This window comes from Indicator indicator, chromosome 7 (assembly GCF_027791375.1).
Source record: "Indicator indicator isolate 239-I01 chromosome 7, UM_Iind_1.1, whole genome shotgun sequence".
Classification (NCBI taxonomy): domain Eukaryota; kingdom Metazoa; phylum Chordata; class Aves; order Piciformes; family Indicatoridae; genus Indicator; species Indicator indicator.
The window spans coordinates 34,868,486-34,888,252 of NC_072016.1; the positions used below are offsets into that span (position 1 = coordinate 34,868,486).

The window sequence follows — 19,767 nt, forward strand, 5'->3', positions numbered from 1 at the left end:
CCACTGGACTCTCTGCAGTAGTTCCCTGTCTCTCTTGACCTGGGGAGCCCAGAACTGGACACAGCACTCCAGATGTTGCCTCACTAGAGCAGAGTAGATAGGGAGGAAATCCTTCCTCCACCTGCTGGCCACATTCTTCATGTACTCTAGGAGACCATTGGCCTTCTTGGTGACAGTGGCACATTGCTAGCTCATGGGGAACTTCTCCACCAGCAGTCCCAGGTCCTTCTTTGCTAGACCTGCTCTCCAGCAGACCAGTCCCTTGTGCTTCAGATCCCAGATGGGAATTGCTCTGGTACCTACTGAATCGAGCATCCAACATTCCTGGGATATTGGGAAGTGAGACACTGAACAGGTTGATCAAGGAGGTTGTGGATACCCCCTCTCTGGAGGCGTTCAAGGCCAGGTTGGACAGGGCCTTGAGCAACCTGGTCAAGTGGAAGGTGTCTCTGCCTATGGCAGGGGGTTGGAACTGGATGATTTTCAAGTTCCCTTCCAACCCAAACTATTCAACAAATTATAGACAGAAGTATCTGAGATGTCTCAGCTCTGCACAGCAGTAGCCTGCAGTTTGAAAAAACAAAAACATGCAGGGAACTTTGGTTTCACAGAAGAACCCACAAGTCCCCTAATTGAGACGCTTTAGACTATGTAAGATCCACCTTTCAGTCTAACAAGCTTAGGGGGGAAGACCTTCTGAGCTCAATCTTGGCTAAATATGTTAAATAAACAAGAAAATGAGTAGTAAAAATCCTAAGGAGAAAACCTAATTTGACAAATACCAGCTGTTCCTCTCTCTACATGGAGCTGTGTGTTCAAAAATTAAGCCATCATTAGCTGATTATGTCATTCAGCGAATGTTCTCAGCTCACACAGAAATCCTTCAGGCAACAAAAGCCAACTGTAGCTCTGCAACAAAAAAAAAAATAATCACTGTTTGATCAGACTCCTCACTTCAGGACTCTCTGAGCTTGCAGTGCTGGGGCCAGCTCTGGACTCCTCAGCACAGCAGAGACCTGTTGGAGCTGGGCCAGAGGAGGTCACAGCAATGATGGCAGGGCTGGAAGCCCTCTGCTGTGAGGCCAGGCTGAGAGAGTTGGGGTTATTCAAACTGGAGAAGAGAAGGCTCCAGAGAGATCTTCTGGTGGCCTTGCAGTGCTTAAAGGGGCAGATCAGAAAGCTGGGAACAGACTTTTGAGCAGGGCTTGTTGTGAGAGGACATGGGGAGATGGTTTGAACTCGGAGGGAAATTCAGACTGGAGAAAGGGGAGAAATGTTGCACACTCTGGTGAGAGTCTGGCTCAGGTTGCCCAGAGGTGAGAGATGTCCCATCCCTGGAACCATTGCAGGTCAGGCCGTTTGGGGCTCTGAGCAACCTGCTCTAGAATCATAGAATCATTAAGGTTGGAAAAGACCTTTAAGATCTAGTTGCAGATGTCTTTGCATCTGGACTAGATGACCTTTACAAGCTCCTTTTCAATCCAACCTAGGCTGTGATTCTAAAAAGATCTTATTTCCCCTACACAGCTGTCCAGCCTGGACACCTCATCCAGACTTTTCCATCCTACTCTGGCTTCAGCCACCTAAGAAGTTGGGGGCTGAAAATCAAAAGTGCTGGTTTGCTCTGTGGTGGTGTTTGGGACAGAGTAGTTCCATGGTGTTTGGAAAGGAACCTGCTCAGCTTGCAGCTAATTGGAGCTCCTGAGCCTATTAGACCAAATTTTGGCAGCTTTACTCCTAACTCTTTGTATCCAATTATTTGCCAACAAAATAAGCTCTGCGTCAGGAAAACAGAAGAATAAACATTTTGGGTAAGCTTCACCACAAAACCTTTCCATTATTTCTTGTCAGGGCCAAGAGTTCACTTCAAGACACCTGCAGATACAATAATTAAGAGAGAAAACAAAAAAAAAAAAAAAAAAAAAACAAGGAGGAAAAAAGAAGCCCAAACAGATATTTCAGTTTTGATCATTCAACCACTGACAGACAAAAAAAAACCTCCCAGATTTTTTTGCCACAGTCACAATGGAAATGAAACCAAACATCATCAGTGTCCAACTAATCCAACTGTTTAATGCTGATTCGCCTGAGGACCAACATAAACATCAGGCTGGGTTAAACACTTGTGCCTCCCAGAGCTTGCTCTTATCCCTCCCTCATTCAAGCTGTCTGCAGATGGGGAAAAAAAATCCACAAAACCACTCCTGTGTCTCTGATGAAAACGCTGTCTGGAAACAAATGACTTTTCTACTGGCTTCCTACAGGGGACATAAGCAGGAAGGTTGTTTACTTCTGCTTTTATTTCTTTGTATTTTGGAGGAGCTGCAGCAATTTCCCCAAGAGCCCAGGAAAACAGCAAAAGAACGTAAGCCTGAGTTGCTTGGATGGCTCTTCCTCCAGCACAGATGAGCATAGCTCCTGAAGCAGGGCTTCCTCATTAAAGTTTCATCAATCCCCTCATTAAAGTTTCATCAGTCAGTTGAAAGAGAAGTTTTGGTGATTTCCCTTGCCTTTGATGAAGTTCTCTCTGCCTTCCCCTGCTCAATAATTCCAGAAGAAAGGATGGCCCTTATAATTGTTAATACTTGAGAGGAGTGCTGGGACAATGCGTCTGGGGTCATCAAGCCTTCTCCTTTACTCTGCAAGCAGATGAATACTCGTCTCAGAAAGTTGTCAACCTCTAAGATAACATCCGATTTATCTGATTTACAGTGAGGGTGGTGAGGCACTGCAACAGGTTGCCTGGGGAAGTTGTGGCTGTCCCCTCCCTGGAGGTGTTCAAGGTCAGGCTGGGTGAGGCTTTGAGCAGCCTGCTCTAGCAGAAGGCGTCCTTGCCCATGGCAGGGGGGCTGGAACTAGATGACCTTTAAGGTACCTTCCAACCCAAACCATTCTGTGATTCTATGAACAGCTCCTCTTCTTCACCTGTGCCTGTAGAACGCTTTTGCACACGGTTGGTAGCAGGTAGATATTTGGGGATCGTGCATTGCCCTTTGTGATGGGTTTCCCACCCACCTCCAGTGTCCTCATCTCATTTCCCCACTGTCGATGAATTATCTCTGAATAATCTTCCAGGACTTAAATGGGGCCTGTAAGAAAGCTGGGGACAGACTTCTGAGCAGGGCACATAGTGACAGGACAAGGGGTGATGGTCCTAATCTCCAGTCTAAATCTCTGCTCCTCAAGCTGCTTCTGCTGAGCTTCTCTTCTAGCACAGCATCATAGAATCACAGAATGGTCTGGGTTGGATGGCCCTCTGAAGGTCATCTAGTCTAAGCCCCCCTGCAGTCAGCAGGGGCATCCTCAACTAGATCAGGATGCCCAGAGCATTGTCGAGCTCTACTTTGAATATCTCCAGGGATGGGGCCCCAATCACCTCCCTGGGCAGCCTGTTAGTGTTCCACCACTCTCATGGTAAAGAATCTGCTCCTAACATCCAATCTAAATCTGCTCTTTTCTAGTTAGAAGCCATTGCCCCTCGTCCTGTCTCTACATACCGTTGTAAGCAGTCTCTCTCCATCCTTCTTGTAGCCTCCTTCAGGTACTGGCAGGCTGCTATTAGGTCTCCCTGGAGCCTCCTCTTCTCCAGGCTGAACAACCCCAGCTCCCTCAGCCTGTGCTCATAGTAGAGGCGCTCCCACCCCCTGATCTGGAACACCCATATTCACACCTGTACCTACTAGCTACAACACTGCACCATCAGGTACCATTCCTGGTGTGGGAGAAACCAGCCTGGGCCACACTGCTGTGTCTGACCAGCACATCTTTGATAAAAGTCCACAATCTCCACTGCCCAAAGTGAGAGTTTCCTTACAGAGCTTTTCAGGACACCAAGAGCTGGTTGTGAACCTTCTCTATAGAGATATGCAAACCTGACAGACAGACATGATGGTTGTGTGGCACATGCTAGATCTCATGTTGCCTGTTAGGACTAGCAGCCCCAAGGTCCTTTCCACCAGGCAGTTTCCAGTCACTCATCCCCAGGTCTGTCAGTCTAACAAGTCAAAAGTCAAGGCTGCTAAGGTTTGTGAGACATGAGGATCAACTCTTACCCCAAAAAGGGGAATTCCATATTTTCTCTTTCAGATTAAAAAGTTATTGGTATTGGGAGAACTTTCTCTGCAATGGAATGAACTTTAAATTGCATTTGATTATTACAGTCTTCAGTCTTTGTCTTCACCTTTGCCTACAGGAAAACTTCTGGACCAAAGGCTTATGCATGTCTTTCCCAAAAGACCCACGTTAAAAAAAAAAAAGGCAAGAGGAAAAAGTTTCAGGCAGGTTAAAGACCTTTTGAATTTTTCACCTCTCTAAAAGAAAAAAAAAATAAATGAAACCAAGTAAGTATGAACACAGATGAGCAGAACATTCCTGGGAACTTGAGTTTTGCTTATCCACCCAGACCACGAGCTAGTCCTCCTCTGCTCTGCCCTAGTGAGACCTGAGCTGGAGTATTGTGTCCAGTTCCAGGCTGCCCAGTTCAAGAGGGACAGGGATATACAGGAGAGAGTCCAGTGGAAGCTACAAGGATGATGAAGGGACTGGAACATCTGTCTGATAAGGAAAGGCTGAGAGACCTGGGGGTGTTGAGCCTGGAGAAGAGTAGCCTGAGAGAGGATCTTATTAATGTTTATAAATATGTGTGGGGCAAGAAGAAGGGGGCAGGCTCTTTTCAATGGTATCCTGTGATAGGACAAGAGGCAATGGATGCAAACTAGAACCCAGGAGTTTCCATCTGAAGATGAGGAGAAACTTCTTTGGTGGTAGGGTGCTGGAGGCCTGGAGCAGGGTCCCCAGGGAGGTTGTGGAGTCTCCTTCCTGTGACAGGACAAGGGGTGATGGTTTGTACTCAAAGAGGGAGATTCAGACTGGAGAGAAGGGAGAAATATTTGACACTGAGGGTGGTGAGAGCCTGGCCCAGGTTGCCCAGAGAGGTGGGAAATGCCCCATCTCTGGAACCATTGCAGATCAAGTCGGGGCTCTCAGCAACCTGCTCTAGTTACAGCTGTCCCTCCAGGGGCTTGGACTGGATGAGCTTTAAAGGTCCTTTGCCATCCAAACCAGTCTGTGACTCTATGAAGATGCCATCTCTCAGAGGTCTTTTCCAACTAAAACAATTCTCTGTTTTTATGATTCTGTGATTCAATACATTTTGACAAGGGTTACACTTGTCACTGGATGTTTCCCCTGTTTCTGCCAGAGGAGTCAAGAGCAGGGAGTGATAATGAAGAGCTGACATGGCAGCTCCATCACACCTGCACCCCCATCCACACCAGCCCCAGGAGACAGAGATCATCACCCAGTCTGGTAAAGAAGTCATCCTAGCACCACAGCCAGTTTAGCTCTAAGGCAGCAGCCGTCATAAAATACTTATCAGTGCTTCCAGGTCTGTGTGAGAAACCAACTCCACAGCAAAGATAAAAAACCCTGAAACCTGGACTATTGTTTATGATCCCTTGTTCCCTTCCCCTTCATCCACAGAGTCTGTAAACTGATGTCTGCTAGACGACAGCACTTTATTAGGCTGCTACCAGAATTAAAGCTGACAACAACTGACTGTACACAGAGAGGGAAGACAAAAAAGAGATTTTTGAAACAGGCTACAGTGACTCTTGGTGCTTGATCCTCCCTCCCTGAAGACAAATAAAAGAGTGAATACCCAAGCAAAAGTTGGGTAGAGAGGGGTGATTCATAGAATGGTTTGGCTTGGAAGGGACCTTAAAGATCACTCAGTTCCAACCCCCTTGCCATGAACAGGGACACCTTCCACTAGACCAGGCTGCTCAAGGCCTCACTTAGCCTGGCCTTGAACACCTCCAGGGAGGAGGCATCCACAACCTCCCTGAGCAACCTGTTCCAATGTGTCACCACCCTCACTGTAAATAATTTTCTCCTAAGGATCTGAGCCATCAGAATCTGATATTTCTAATAACCTAACGTTTTGGATCATTTGCTAAGCTGATTAAAACAAAAAGGTATCATTTCTGTATAAAAAAAGTGATAGCTATAACTAAAAAGAGATCGATAATAAAAATGGGGAGCCTGAAGATACAAGGAGTAGAAAAATAAGATATTTATGCTACATAGAGATCATAGGGTTTGGGTTGGAATGGACCTTAAAGCTTGTCTAGTTCTAACACCCTGCCATGGTCCGGGACATCTTCAACTAGATGAGGCTGCTCCAAGCCCTGACCAACCTCATCCTGAACACTTCCAGGAATGGGGTATCCACCAGTTTCTGCCCTGATGCAATTCCTCACTAACCCATGCAATGTTCTCCACACAGACATCAGGACTTGGTGCCACTCATGACTTCCAATGACTCTTGCAAGGAACTTGGTCTTACTACCAAGCACAGGCACTTGGCAGACCTACAGCACAGACATTCCAGGACAAGTATGGACACCAGAAGACGGCAGATGGCTGAGGACCTGCTGCCCCTCCTGCCTACCTTGCATGGGGCTGATCTGTTGGAGGGCAGTTCTAGAGGAAAGGTCCTGGGAATCCTGGTGGACAAGACAATGACAGTGAGACAGAAATGTGCCCTCGTGGCCAAGAAGGCCCATGGCATCCTGGGCTGCATCAAGAAGAATGGAGCCAGCAGGTAAAAGGAGGTTCTTCTCCCACTCTACTCTGCCCTGATGGGATCACATTTGGAGTCCTGGATCCAGTTCTGGGCTCTCCAGTTCAAGAAGGACAGGGATGTGCTGGTGAGGGTAGAGTAAAGGGCTACAAAGACCCTGAGGGGTCTGCAACACCTCTATGATGAGGAAAGTCTGAGGGAATTGGGGCTTTTTAGGCTGGAAGAGAGCAGACTGAGAGGGATCTCATCAATGCTGGTCAGCAGTTCAAGGGTGGGAGTCAGGAGGATGGAACCAGGCTTAAGTGGTGCCCAGCAACACAACAAGGGGTAGTGGGCACAAACTGGAACATAAGTAGTTTCATCTAAATGTGAGGAGGAGTGATAGAACCTTGGAGCAGGCTGCCCAGAGAGGTGGCTGAGTCTCCATCTCTGGAGAGATTCCAAAACCATTTGAACATTGAGATCCTGGGCAAGCTGCTGTGGGTGCCTGTGCTTTAGCAAGGGGTTTGGACTGGATGATCTCCAGAGGTCCCTTCCAAGTGTTACCATTCTGTAATTCTGTGTGATTCTGTGTAAATTCAGCTGCTGAGCAACTCAACCAGCAGCTATCAATCAATAAAATGATGCAATGGATTGGTTTAAATAGCATCTTTATCCCAAAACACATCAATATTCCTGTTGTCTGTAGCCCAAAGGGAGGAAATCAAAAACAAAACCCAACAACTTATTGCCTTTTTTTGTTTCTAAACTCCAGCTCCTCCTGCACGAGTCTGCCAGCAACAGCAGCACTAACAGCCCATTCTTTCCCTCACATGCAATAAAGAAGAATACCTGGCTCCTTATGAGAAAAGAACAGCCTCTGAAACCACTGCAAGATTCCTGGAGCCAGGTAGGACAGTATTATGGAAAGGTCAGAGCTACCAAGCCTCTCCCATAAACACAAAGCACCAGCATGGTGAGGAGTTGGAAAGGGCCTCTGGAGATCACCCAGTCCAACTCCCCCTGCTAAAGCAGGACCACCCAGAGCAGCTTGTGCAGGATCACAACATTCAAATGTTTTTGGAATCTCTCCAGAGAAGGAGACTCCACAACCTCTCTGGCAGCCTGCTCCAGGGCTCAGCACCTTCATACCAAACAAGTTTCTCCTCATCTTCATGTAGAGCCTCCTGACTTGCAGTTGCTCCTTGTTGTGTCACTGAGCACCACTGAGAAGAGTCTGGCTCCATCCTCTTGCCCCCCACAGGTCCTTTAGCTCTTGCTGAGCATTGATCAGATCCCCTCTCAGGCTGCTCTTCTCTGGGCTCAACAGCCCCAGGTCTCTCAGCCTTTCCTCCTCACAGATTTGCTCATGGCCCCTCAGCAGCTTTGTAGCCTCCACTGGACTCTCTCCAGCAGTTCCCTGTCTCTCTTGAACTGGGGAGCCCACAACTGGATACAGCATTCCAGATGCAGCCTCACCAAGGCAGAGTAGAAGGGGAGGAGAACCTCCCTTGACCCACTGGCCACACTCTTCTTCATGCACCCCAGGAGACCATTGGCTTTCTTGGTCACAAGGGCACATTGCTGGCTGATGGGGAACTTCTTGTCCCCCAGCACTCCCAGGTCCTTCTCCTCAGAACTGCTTTGCAGCAGGTCACCCCTCACCTGTACTGGTGCAGGGGGTTGTCCCACCCAGGGGCAGGACCCTACAGTAGTCCTTGTGGAACATCATGAGGTTCCTCTCTGCCCAGCTGTCCAAGCCTGTCCTTGACATTGGATGCAACTTCAAACACTGTCACTAGAATTTCTCTTTGAATATTTTGATCTTATTTTAACTAGTAAAAACATACCACAGGCTACAGCTTTCATCTAACAGAGATCCACAGAGTACTCTTCACCCCACATCCAGCAGCCACCAACCACATGGGGAAGTGTAGAATCCACAAACACCACATGGGCACAGCTGGTCCAAACCAACCTTGGGTTCATCTACGTGGCAGAGAGCACAATGATACAGAAGACACAAATACTCCTCCTTCCTCTGCAAAAACATCTCAGGACTGCCTTCTTCACACAAAAATGCCATTGCCAGCAGCAATAAACCAAGAGAGGGTTCTGAGGTGGGAAAACACGATGTCAGTGCTGGCTTTAGATCAGCCAAAGGGTAAGCACATCCTATGAAGACAACCTATGCTCAGCCTGGAGAAGAGGAGGCTATGGGGAGACCTTGAAGCAGAATTTCAGTATCTGAAGAAGATCCACAGGAAGGCTGGGGAGGGATTGTTTAGAAGGGCCTGTGGTGATAGGATGAGGGGCAATGGTTTGAAGCTGGAGCAGGGGAGATTTAGGTTGGACATTAGGAGGAAGCTCTTCGCAATGAGTGGTGAAAGACTGGAACAGGTTGCCCAGAGATGTGGTTGAGGCCCCATCCCTGAAGACATTCAAGATCAGACTTAGTGTGGCCCTGGGCAGCCTGCTCCAGTTGGAGGTGTTCCCACTGACTGCAGGAGGTTTGGACAAGATGACCTTTGAGGTTCCTTTCCAACCCAATGCAATCTGTGAGCCTGTGAAATATGAGCGAGGACAACAGCTGCCTCCTTCCCCAGTGGAAAACAACACCTCCTAGCAGGTACACATTGAGCAGGACGACTTGCCCAGCTCCTCTGCCTTACCCCTTTACCTCCATAACGTGGCTGCTGCCTTGAGAAGACAACAATACCATGGCTGACACCCATGGAAGGCCACACTGCCCTCAGATGGGCTTCCCCAACCAGCACAGCCACACAGCCTGCAGCAAGCTTCTGAACTCCTCGGCTTCAACCACTTAACGAAGCAATTTGCTCTCAGGGTTTTTATTACTCTTCATATTAAGTGTAAAGATTATGTAGGAAATGATTCAAGCACGGCCATAAGGCTCCCCAGGAGCAGCTTCTCATTATGGCTGAAGGACACCAGTGCTGCTGGCCTGCAGAAACGTCACTGCCATGCCTACAGATCTGCCAGGCTTTGGGGTACAGGCCCAGCTTGGGGGTGTCCCTGGGCTAGAATCACACACTGGTTTGCATGGGAAGGGGCCATTGAAGGTCACCTAGTCCAAACCTCCTGCAGTCAGCAGGGACATCTGCAACTAGAGCAGGTTGCTCACAGCCCCAAACCTCTCTGGGCAACCTGGGCCAAACTCTCGCTGCCCTCAGTGTCAAACATTTCTTTGTCTGCAGTCTGAATCTCCCTCTTTGACTTCAAACCATCACCCCTCGTCCTTTCACAACAAGTCCTGCTCAAAAGTCTGACCCCAGCTTTCTTCTCGGCCTCTTTAAGCACTGCAAGGTCACCAGGAAGTCTCCCTGGAGCCTTCTCTTCTCCAGTCTGAGCAACCCCCTCTCTCTCAGCCTGGCCTCATGGCAGAGGGCTTCCAGCCCTGCCAACACTGCTGTGGCCTCCTCTGGCCCTACTCCAACAGGTCCATGTCTATTCTGCTGTGCTGAGGACTCCAGAGCTGGCCCCAGGTGGGGTCTCAGCAGAGCAGAGGGGCAGAATCCCTACTCTCCACCTGCTGTGGACATGGCTGGGGCTAGGCTGTGGGTGCACAGTGCCAGATCATGTCCAACTTTTCACCCGCTAGCATCCCAAGTCCTTCTCCTCAGGGCTGCTCTCCAGCCCTTCATCCCCAGCCTGAGTTGATTCCAAGACCTGGAGCAGGCTGCCCAGAGAGGTTGTGGAGTCTCCTTCTCTGGAGAGATTCCAAACCCACCTGGACATTGTGATCCTGGGCAAGCTGCTGTGGGTGCCCCTGCTGTAGGGCTGGACTGGATTATCTCCAGAGATCCCTTCCAACCCCCACCAGCCTGGGATTCTGGGATACATTAACAAATGCTGGGCTTGGGCTTCCCTGCACAGGACACTTCCCACATCATCATGCCTGTCCCTAAAACCACATCTGGTCAAGGCATCCCTGTCCAGGAGCAGAACTCAGCTGCTCCTCACAACATCCCTGAAGGAAGACACGGATACCATGGGATTGTGCCAGGGGCACCCCATGTTTGATGCTGCAGCTCAGCAGCTGTCCATCAGGCCATCCTTGCAGGGGGAGAAAGCAGCTCACAGCCATGGCTTGCTGCAACATCACAACACACAACCACCTCGAGTGGTTCGATACAGAGCAATATTCATTGCTAATTAACCTGGCTGGCAAACAAAGCCAGGCAGGCAAGAGCTCCTCCAGCTCACACTCTCCATCTCTGCATCAACAGCGAGACAAAGGAAAAGCTTTACAGCTGCAAAACAAGAGGCACTTCAGAGGGGAAAAGAAAAGGTAAGAGGGGCTCTGCTGTCAACCAAACAGATCTTCAATCCAAGAGAGAAAGAAACAGTTGACAGCAAACCATTAAGAATATTCCACTTCTGAATGGAAAAGCAGAAATTATCGTCCTCAGCATCAGCACTGTTTTATTTCTTACCCTTTTCCCTGACACAACCTGTCTTTTAAACCACTGCTGCAGCAGCAGCAGCATCAAAACAAGAGAGCCCCAGCTTCACTGCCACGGATTTTTCTGCTCTTTTTTCAAGTCCAAGGCTCAGCCCTGCTGAAAGCTGCTGTGACAGAGCCGAGCTGTGCAGATTAATGGAATTTATTTCACAAATATCACTGTGCATAACTGAGCCTTAATGAGATCAGAGAATCGGAGAATCATATAGGCTGGAAAACACTTAAAGATCATCGAGTCTAACTGTTAGCCCAGCACTGTCAGGTCACCACTAAACCATGGCCCTCAGCACCACATCTACACAGCTTTGAAACTCTTTGAGGGATGGGGACCCCACTTCTGCCCTGGGCAGCCTCCCCCATGCTCCAACCTCCTTTCAGGAAGTTGTAGAGAGCCAGAAGGTCTCCCCTCAGTCTCTGTTTCTCCAGGCTGAACAACCGCAGTTCCCTCAGCTGTTCCTCACCAGACCTGTTCTCCAGACCCTTCACCAGCTTTGTTGCCCTTCTCTGGACCTGCTCCAGCACCTCGATGTCCTTCCTGGAGTGAGAGGCCCAACCCTGAACCCAGGGTTCAAGGTGCAGCCTCACCATGCCCAGCAGAGGGGGCAACCTCTGCCCTGGTCCTGTAGGCCACACTATTGCTGATCCAAGTCAGGATGCTGGTGGCCTTCTGGTGACCTGGGCACATACTGGCTTATATTTATCTACTGTTGACCAACACCCCCAGGTCCTTTTCTGCCAGACAGTTTCCAGCCACTCCACCCCAAGCCTGGAGCATTGCACGGGGGTGTTGTGACCCAAATGCAGGACCCAGCACGCAGCCTTGGTGAACCCAGCACTTGGCCCATCAATCCAGCCTGGCCAGATCCTTCTGCAGAGCCTTCCTACCCTCCAGCAGATGAACACCCCCACTCAATTTAGTGTCATCTGCAGACTGACGGATGGTGCCCTCAATTCCCTCATCCAGATCATTGATAAAGATATTAAAGAGAACTGCGCCCAGCACTGAGCTGTGTAGTTTAGAGGATGAAACACGCTCTGCCATCAAGGTTCAGATCAAGCAAGACTATTTCCAACTGAAAGGAAAAACCCCTTACTTTAGAGAAAGGCTTAGGCATCCCTAGGAAACAGACTTAAAAAAACAAAGTACTTCATTATTCATGTCCTACTGACCTGGTATCAGCTGAGGTGCCAACACCACGGTGGGAAGAGGCCTGGAGGCAGCAGCTGGCCTGGCTATAGCCATGGCTACATGGTTTGTCATTAAGAGAGGCTTCTCACTGCCCTGGAAGAGCCTTGATTCCTCAGGATGTATCCACACTGAGTCCAGAGCAAAGGCATTATTCAAGTATATCTGTCCAACAGCAAGAAAGAAAAAGAAGGTCAAGGTTGGAGACACAAAACTCAGAAATGAGAGAGAGAATTAAGCCTCTGAATTGAGCAATAGAGGTAAATATCTCAATTTGAGGATAAACTTACAACATTAGATTGATTTCTGCTCCATCAGTGCTGTAGGCTGAGTCTAGCTGACTATTTAAAAATTAATTAGCTTTTAACACAACTAATCAGCTGATGCAGCATCACAAAATGAGAAGAATAGCTGAAGGCCACCATATCCCAGACACAGCGACTCCAGAGCAAGCCCAGCTGTCCTTTAGACTTTGGGATGGGAGAGATGGAGAGGAGGGAGGGGAAGGGATACAGTCACAAAGCTGTGGTTAATTATTCAGCTACTCAAACAAAGGGCGCAGGACCACGGGGGACACCCTGGACTGCAGATGTGGCAGTACCCACAGTGATGCCACCACGACACTGCTTCCTAGGGAAAAACAGTGGGAGAATCAAAAAGAAAGGGAAACTAGAAACTCATCACAGCCCAGAGGCAAAATTAAAGCTTTTAATGCAACATAACCAAGGCCAGTATTAAAGATATTTTAAAACTTCAGAGAAGTGAAGATGTCTGAGCTTTGAAGAAGCCTCCTCCTTGCACTACCTCTTCCAACACCCCATCCCTGCAAGGTTCTGCCTGACAAACCCCTCCACAACTCCAAGCCCAGGACATTTACACACTGCAGCCTTAAAAACACCCCAGCACACCAAGCCCAGACTCACTTTGCAGCTCGGCAGCCTCTTATCAATCCAGTTTTTCCCAGCGTGGGGTGGAACTGTGGAGGCATACACAGGTGGCAAGACTGGAACGAACTCCACGTTCGAGGAAGGTGAAAATCCAATGACTGGAGAGTGAGCCCCAAATAGCCACTGGCAGGAAAGAAAACAGGATTTTAACCTCACTGAAATGATGCTTTTCATCAGTTCCTAAATATGTGGAAGATGAAGAAGAACAATTTCAAGCACATTGCCTCACTCCAACAGCCATGTAGGGTTTCTTCAAGCATCACACAGTGAGGGACAGACATAAAATCATAGAATACATTAGGTTGGGAGAGACAAAGTTCCAAACCCCTCCCATAGGCAGGGACACCTTCCACTATCCCAGATTGCTCAATGCTTCATCCAACCTGGCTTTCAACACCTCCAGGGAGGGGGCATCTACAGCCTCCCTAGGCAACCTGCTCCAGTCTCTCACCACCCTCACTGTAAAGAATTTCTTCCTAGTCTCCAGTCTGAATTTCCCCTCTTCCAGCTCAAAGCCATTGTCCCTAATCCTGTCACTACAAACCTTTGTTAAACATCCCTCCCCAGCTCTCCTGTAGCCCCCTTCAGATATTGGAAGGCTGCTCTAAGGTCTCCCTGGAACCCTCTCTTCTCCAGGCTGAACAGCCCCAAACCTCTCAGCCTGCCTACAAAGGGGAGGTGCACCAGCCCTCTGGTCATCTTCGTGGCCACCTCTGGACCAGCTCCAGTGGTTTCATATCCTTCTTATGCTGGGTGTACCAGAACTGGAGACAGTGCTCTGGATGGGGTCTCACCAGAGCAGAGAGACATGACAAACTACTTCAGAAAGCCACAAATCGGGGGCTGGGCTACAAAAACCAGCACTTGGCTGATGACCACTAGTGGCCAGAAACGGTGTTGGGTTTTGGGTTTTGTTATTTTGGTTTTTTTCTTTTCCCTCTGCTTACTCAGAATCTCACGTACAAAACACAAACATCACTAGAACGTGGTTTTCAAAGCACTCAAGGTGAGCAAAAACTAAAGAAAGCATGGGAAGGGGAATTTCTCTTGGTTGAAATTCACTCAGCAGGTGGGCTCCCACAGGAAACCCACTTCTGCAGCTTAGTTAAGCGGCCTGACACCAGGGGATAACTGATGGCAGGGTTTCATTAGACCCAGAGCTACCCGTTTTCTCTCTCCCATACTGCTCCCAAGCCACCAGAGATGCTTGTACTGGAAAAAGCTGGAAATATTCACATGAAGCCCAGCAGCTACTACAGCTCACATCTCAGCGGTGTTTTATATAGGAACGAAGAGAAAATATGAAGACAAGACCAAAACTAGGGAGTGCAGCTCCTGATAGTCCCCCTCGAACAGGACAAACACCACCAAAACCTGCTGTGTCCTGCAGCCACGGATAATGAACACAGGCATTAAGGGAAGCCAGCCCGGTTCCGTTGACACGACTCTAAACTTCAGCCTGGATGAAAATTCAGCCCAACCCCCCGGCTGCTACACAGGGCTGGAGCACTACAGGAGCATTTCTCCTTTTCTGGACCCTTCTCCTGCAGCAAACGCACCCCGTGGCTGCCGGGTGATGGAGCCTGGCAGACCCTCTCACAGCCTTTCTTTTCCCGGGAAAGAAAAACCTAACCTCTGCAGGTGGCTAAAACGGGTGGAAGCTTCAGGGTCCGTTGTACGCGACTGCAGCGGGGAGCGGGGCTGCGTCCAACGCGCTTCGCACAGGGCCGGCGGGGGGAATCGCCCGGTAGGTCCCGAAGGGGCTGAACTCCTCCGGCACCCCCGCCTCGGAGACCCATTCAGCCTCTGCCCACCACTTCGTACTGTACAGCAGCGGGGAGCGGGGCTGCATCCATCACACACTGCACCGGGCCGGCGGCTGGAACCTCCGGGTAGCTGCCAACGGGGCTGAGCCCGCCGGTAACCCTACCTCACGGAGCTGACCCTCTCCGGTACTCTCCCCCTCGCACAGGGCTGAACCCCTCAGATACCGCTCCTCCCACATCACGGGCACCCATCCAGCCGCTGCCCCCCGCCTCGTACCGTACAGCAGCAAGGAGCAAGGCTGCATCCGACACACTCCGCACCGGGTCAGCAACAAGAGCCCTCCGGTAGCTTCCAACAGGGCTGAAACCCCGGAACCCTACCTCTCGGAGTTGATCCCCTACGCTGCTCCCTTCACAGAGCCGAATCCCTCCAGCATTCTCCACGGGTACCCATCTAGCAAGTGCCCTCCTCCTCGTACCGCACAGCAGCAAGGAGCGGGGCTGCATCCACCACACTGCCCACGGGGTCAGCAAGAAGAGCCCTCCGGTAGCTCCAAACGGGGCTGACCGCACTGATACCCTCCTCGGGGACCCCTCTAGCCGGTGCCCTCTGTCCGTACCATACAGCAGCGGGGAGCAGGTCTGCGCACCGGCGCCCACCGAGCCCCGCACCGGGCAGAGCTCCCCAGTAACCGATCATGAGGAACCGTTCTGCCGTTCCCCCACCATCAGTCCCGCCGTGCTCGGTGAGATGCTTCACCCCTGGGGCTGGCGATGATGTCCGGGCAACGGAAAACTTCTCCCACCGCCCCCCCAACCCGAAAAACAAAACAAAAACAAGCAACCGAATTCCACCGAGACCCCCGGTAGGGTGGGAGCCGCCGTTACCTGCCCGTGCAGGAGAGCTGCCGGGTGCTGTTCGGCGGCCGCGAGTAGCGGCAGCAGCGGCTCGCAGGGGACGCGCCAGCCCGGGGCTGCCCGCAGCAAGGCGGCGGCGGGCGGGGGGGGCGCGGGAGGCGGCGGGAGCAGCAGCGGCGGCGGCGGCGGGGGGGGGGGAGCCCCAGCGGTGCCGCCGACCCTCAGCAGCCCCGCGGCTGCCGGCAGCACCCAGGCCCAAGGTGGAGGCGGGGGCTCGGCCGCGGGGGGTGTCCAGAGAAGGGGGTGCGGGCGCTGGGCTGGGGGAGCCGGCAGCATCCTACATGGCAAGAGGGTGGCCCGGCGGGGCCCGGTGGCTCCCAACCCGCTCCGCCACCGCCACCGCCACCGAGTGAAACTCGCGGTTCCCCGCCGGTAAAGCTCCGCCCGCTGCGGGGAGGTGGGAAGAGGAAGGGCGGGGAACGCGCTTGGGCCGCCCCCTTCCCCGGGTGGGGCCGTCTGGTAAAGCAGCTAGGGAAGCCCTGGGGTCAAGGGCAGCGCTGGGGGGAGAAAAAGGGGGTTTGGGGGCATCGTTTGGATTGGAAATGAGCCTAGACATAGGGTCTGGAAGGAACCTCTGGAGAGGATCCAGTCCCAGCCCCCTGCTAAAGCAAGGCATCCACAGCAGCTTGCCCAGTATCACAATGGCCCGGTGGGGTTGGAATCTCTCCAAAGCAGACGACTCCACAACCTCTCTGAGCAACCATTACCTGTGACCAAGTGTCTGATCCTAGGCTGATCCCCAGCAGCATGGGCAGCAGGTGGAAGGGGCAGGCTCTGCCCCTCTGCTCTGTTCTGCTGAGACCCCACCTGCAAAGCTGGGGCCAGCTCTAGACTCCTCAGCACAACAGACATAGACCTGTTTGAGGAGGGCCAGAGGCCACAGCAGCAGGTTCAGATATCCCGTGGCCACCCCCTCAAATAAAAATCTTCTCCCGTTTTCCATAGAAATAGCCAAAATCCACTCACAGACCAAAGGAGACAAGCCCATGACCATTGCTGCTGCCAGAGAAATGCGTTTTGGGAAGCAGGTCTTCAGCACAGCACTGACCTTGGTGGGTGCTGCCGCTGAGAACAAGAGCAGAGTCCCACTGCCAGGACACCACCAGTACCTCAACCACACACCCAAGCCTGCCCTCTGCTCCTGCCAGGCCACAGAAGAAGCCATTGGTGGCTCCTCATTAAAAATTAATCTATAACGGAATCACAGAATGGTAGAGGTTGGACTGGAGCTCTAAAGATCATAGAGTCCTATTCCCCTGCCAGAGCAGGATCACCTAGAGCAGGTCACACAGGAACACATCCAGACAGGTCTTGGGAGTCTCCAAAGAAGGGAACTCCATCACATCTCGGGGCAGCCAGCTCCAAGCTTCCAGCATCCTCACATTAAAGTTTCTCCTCCTGTTGAGTTAGAATTTCCTGTGCTCCATTTTGTGTCCATTGTCCCTTATCACAGGACACCACTGAACAGAGCCTGTCCCTTTCCTACTGCCCTCCACCCTTCAGATATTTATAGACATTGAGATGCCCTCTCAGGCTGCTTTTTTCCATGCTCAGCATCCCAGGTCTCTCAGTCTTTCCTCCTCAGACATATGTTCCAGTCCCTTCATCATCTTCATAGCTTCCACTAGACCCTCTCCAATAGTTCCTTATCCCTCTTGAACTGGGGAGCCCTGAAATGGACACAATTCTCCAGACACAGTCTCACCAGGGCAGAGTAGAGAGGGAGGAAACTCCTGCTCACAGGTAAGCTGTAGCAATTAGGAGTGGGTCATCATACTTGGTGTAATGATTTGAGGGAAACAAGCACCACCCTCCTCTGCAGATGCTCAAGAGCAGCTCTGTGCTCCAGCCCAGCTCAGGTGGTCCTGGTTTCAGCCGTCTTGACAGGGCAAGCAGCTTATAGAATCACAGAATTGTTTTGGTTGAAAAAGGTCATCGAGTCCAACCATCGGCCTAAGACCACCACAGCCATTAAACCATGTCCTAGAGTCCTATGTCCACACATTTCTTGAACAGCTCCAGGGATGGTGACTCCACCACCTCCCTGGGCAGCCTGCTCCAATGCCTAACCACTCTTTTAGTGAAGAATATAACCTGTGGGCTTGTTTCTCCTGCCTTCTCCCTGTTCTCCACAGCTGAGAGAAGAGAGGAGCTGAGCAAAGCCTTGTGTAGCTGCTGACAGTACTGCAGCTTCTCCAGCAAAAAATGAAAGGCCTGAAAAATGGTGAAAAGGTCTGAGCCTGAGTTCAGGGAACATGTGAATGCTGCAGCTTGATGACTTCAAATCACTGCTTGTGTTTCCCTGCCAACCCACCAGCTCCAGCTCTCCATCAGAGCATGGCAAACATTGAATGGTGAGAAAAGGCAAATCTCCTGCTGAGTTTGTAAATCATCACCTCCCAGAGTGTCAAAGGACTATGGATCATGGATTCCCACAGAAAAGGGCCACAAAGATGATCAGAGGGCTGGGGCACTTCTCCTACAAGGACAGGCTGAAAGACATGGGACTGTTCAGCCTGGAGAAGAAAATGCTCCAGGGAGACTTTAGAGCAGCCTTCCAGTACCTGAAGGGAGCTAGAGGAGACCTGGAGAGGGACTTTTTATAAGTTTGTGGTGATAGGATGAGGAACAATGGCTTGAAACTAGAGCAATGTAGATTTAGATTGGACATTAAGAAGTTATTATGAGGGTAGTGGAACACTGAAACAGGTTGCCTAGGGAGGTTGTGGATGCCCCATCCCTGGAAATATTTAAGACCAGGCTGGATGAGACTTTGAGCTGCCTGGTCTAGTGGAAGGTGTCCCTGCCCATGGCAGAGGGTTGGAACTAGATGACCTTTAAGGTCCCTTCCAACTCAAGCCAAAAACAGTCCCAGGTCTCTCAGCCTATCCTCCTCCCAGAGATACTCCAGTCCTCTCAGCATTTTTGCAGTCTCCACTCTCTGGAAGTTGCCTGTCGCTCTTGAACTGGGGAGCCCAGAACTGGACCCAACACTCCATATGCAGTGTCACTGCAGCAGAGTAGAGGGTGAGAACATCTACATGTGAAATCCCACCACTCTTTGGAGCTCAGCATGTTTTCTCATACCAATACTGACTAATAGTCTGTCCCTTGGGTCACTCCTTATCTGCTGCATTAGTCACTGGTTTTCAGCAGCAATCAACAACAGATCTCAGAACATATCAAAGAGACCCACTCTGCACCTCACTGCACAACACCATCTATAGAACTTCGGAGTCCAGCCAGCCACCAGCTCACAGCCTGTGCCATGGGGATTGATGGTCCCCACTTCTTTCATTCAAGCCAGCAGAATTCCAGGTGCTAATCTGATTCTCCTGTGCAGCTCATCTGATGCTTTGACAAATATTCTCTTATGGAGGTGATGACATACATCAATCCATCTCCCTTCTAATTCCAGACAAAGAGGGTGGGAATGCTTAAAAGCCACCAGAGATGAAGCCGCCATCATCTAATCTACTTTCTGATACAGGGTCAGGGCAGAGATGCTGCCCTCACAAACCATGTGTGTGTCTGTGACATTTGGAAGTGCTTTTGACAAAGCCTTCAACGAAGTGAAGCGAGAGTCTCCCTCATGTCATAGAGCAGATCCAAGGGAGATGCCTCCTCCCAGCCACATAAGGTCATCCCCTTTTGAGCAAAAGCATTGCTGATGCAAACATCTTGACCCAGTGCTGGTTCACATGCTCTAGAAGGACTCTAGGGACTTTCCATAACAGATACTCCTGCTAGGTATTACTGACTGGCTCTGATGAGAGGACCATGTCTCTCCTCCAGAGCTGGTCCCAGCACTGCAGGTGGGGTCTCAGCAGAGCACAGCAGAGGGGCAGATTCCCCTCCCTCCACTTGCTACCCACACTGCTGGGGATCAACCCAGCATACGG

The 19,767-nt window shown here is 50.8% G+C and overlaps 1 protein-coding gene across 1 annotated transcript in view; it reads right to left on the reverse strand.

The window, feature by feature from the left end:
* The window catches only part of TCERG1L (transcription elongation regulator 1 like), a 67,040-nt gene extending 50,899 nt beyond the window's left edge, over positions 1-16,141 (reverse strand). Inside the window, exons 1-3 of the mRNA XM_054382540.1 lie at positions 15,836-16,141; positions 13,158-13,304; positions 12,219-12,399 (exon numbers count right to left, since the gene is read on the reverse strand). Of these exons, the coding sequence (XP_054238515.1) occupies positions 12,219-12,399; positions 13,158-13,304; positions 15,836-16,141 (634 nt within the window). The remainder of the gene's footprint in view (positions 1-12,218; positions 12,400-13,157; positions 13,305-15,835) is intronic.
* Positions 16,142-19,767: the final 3,626 nt, after the last annotated feature.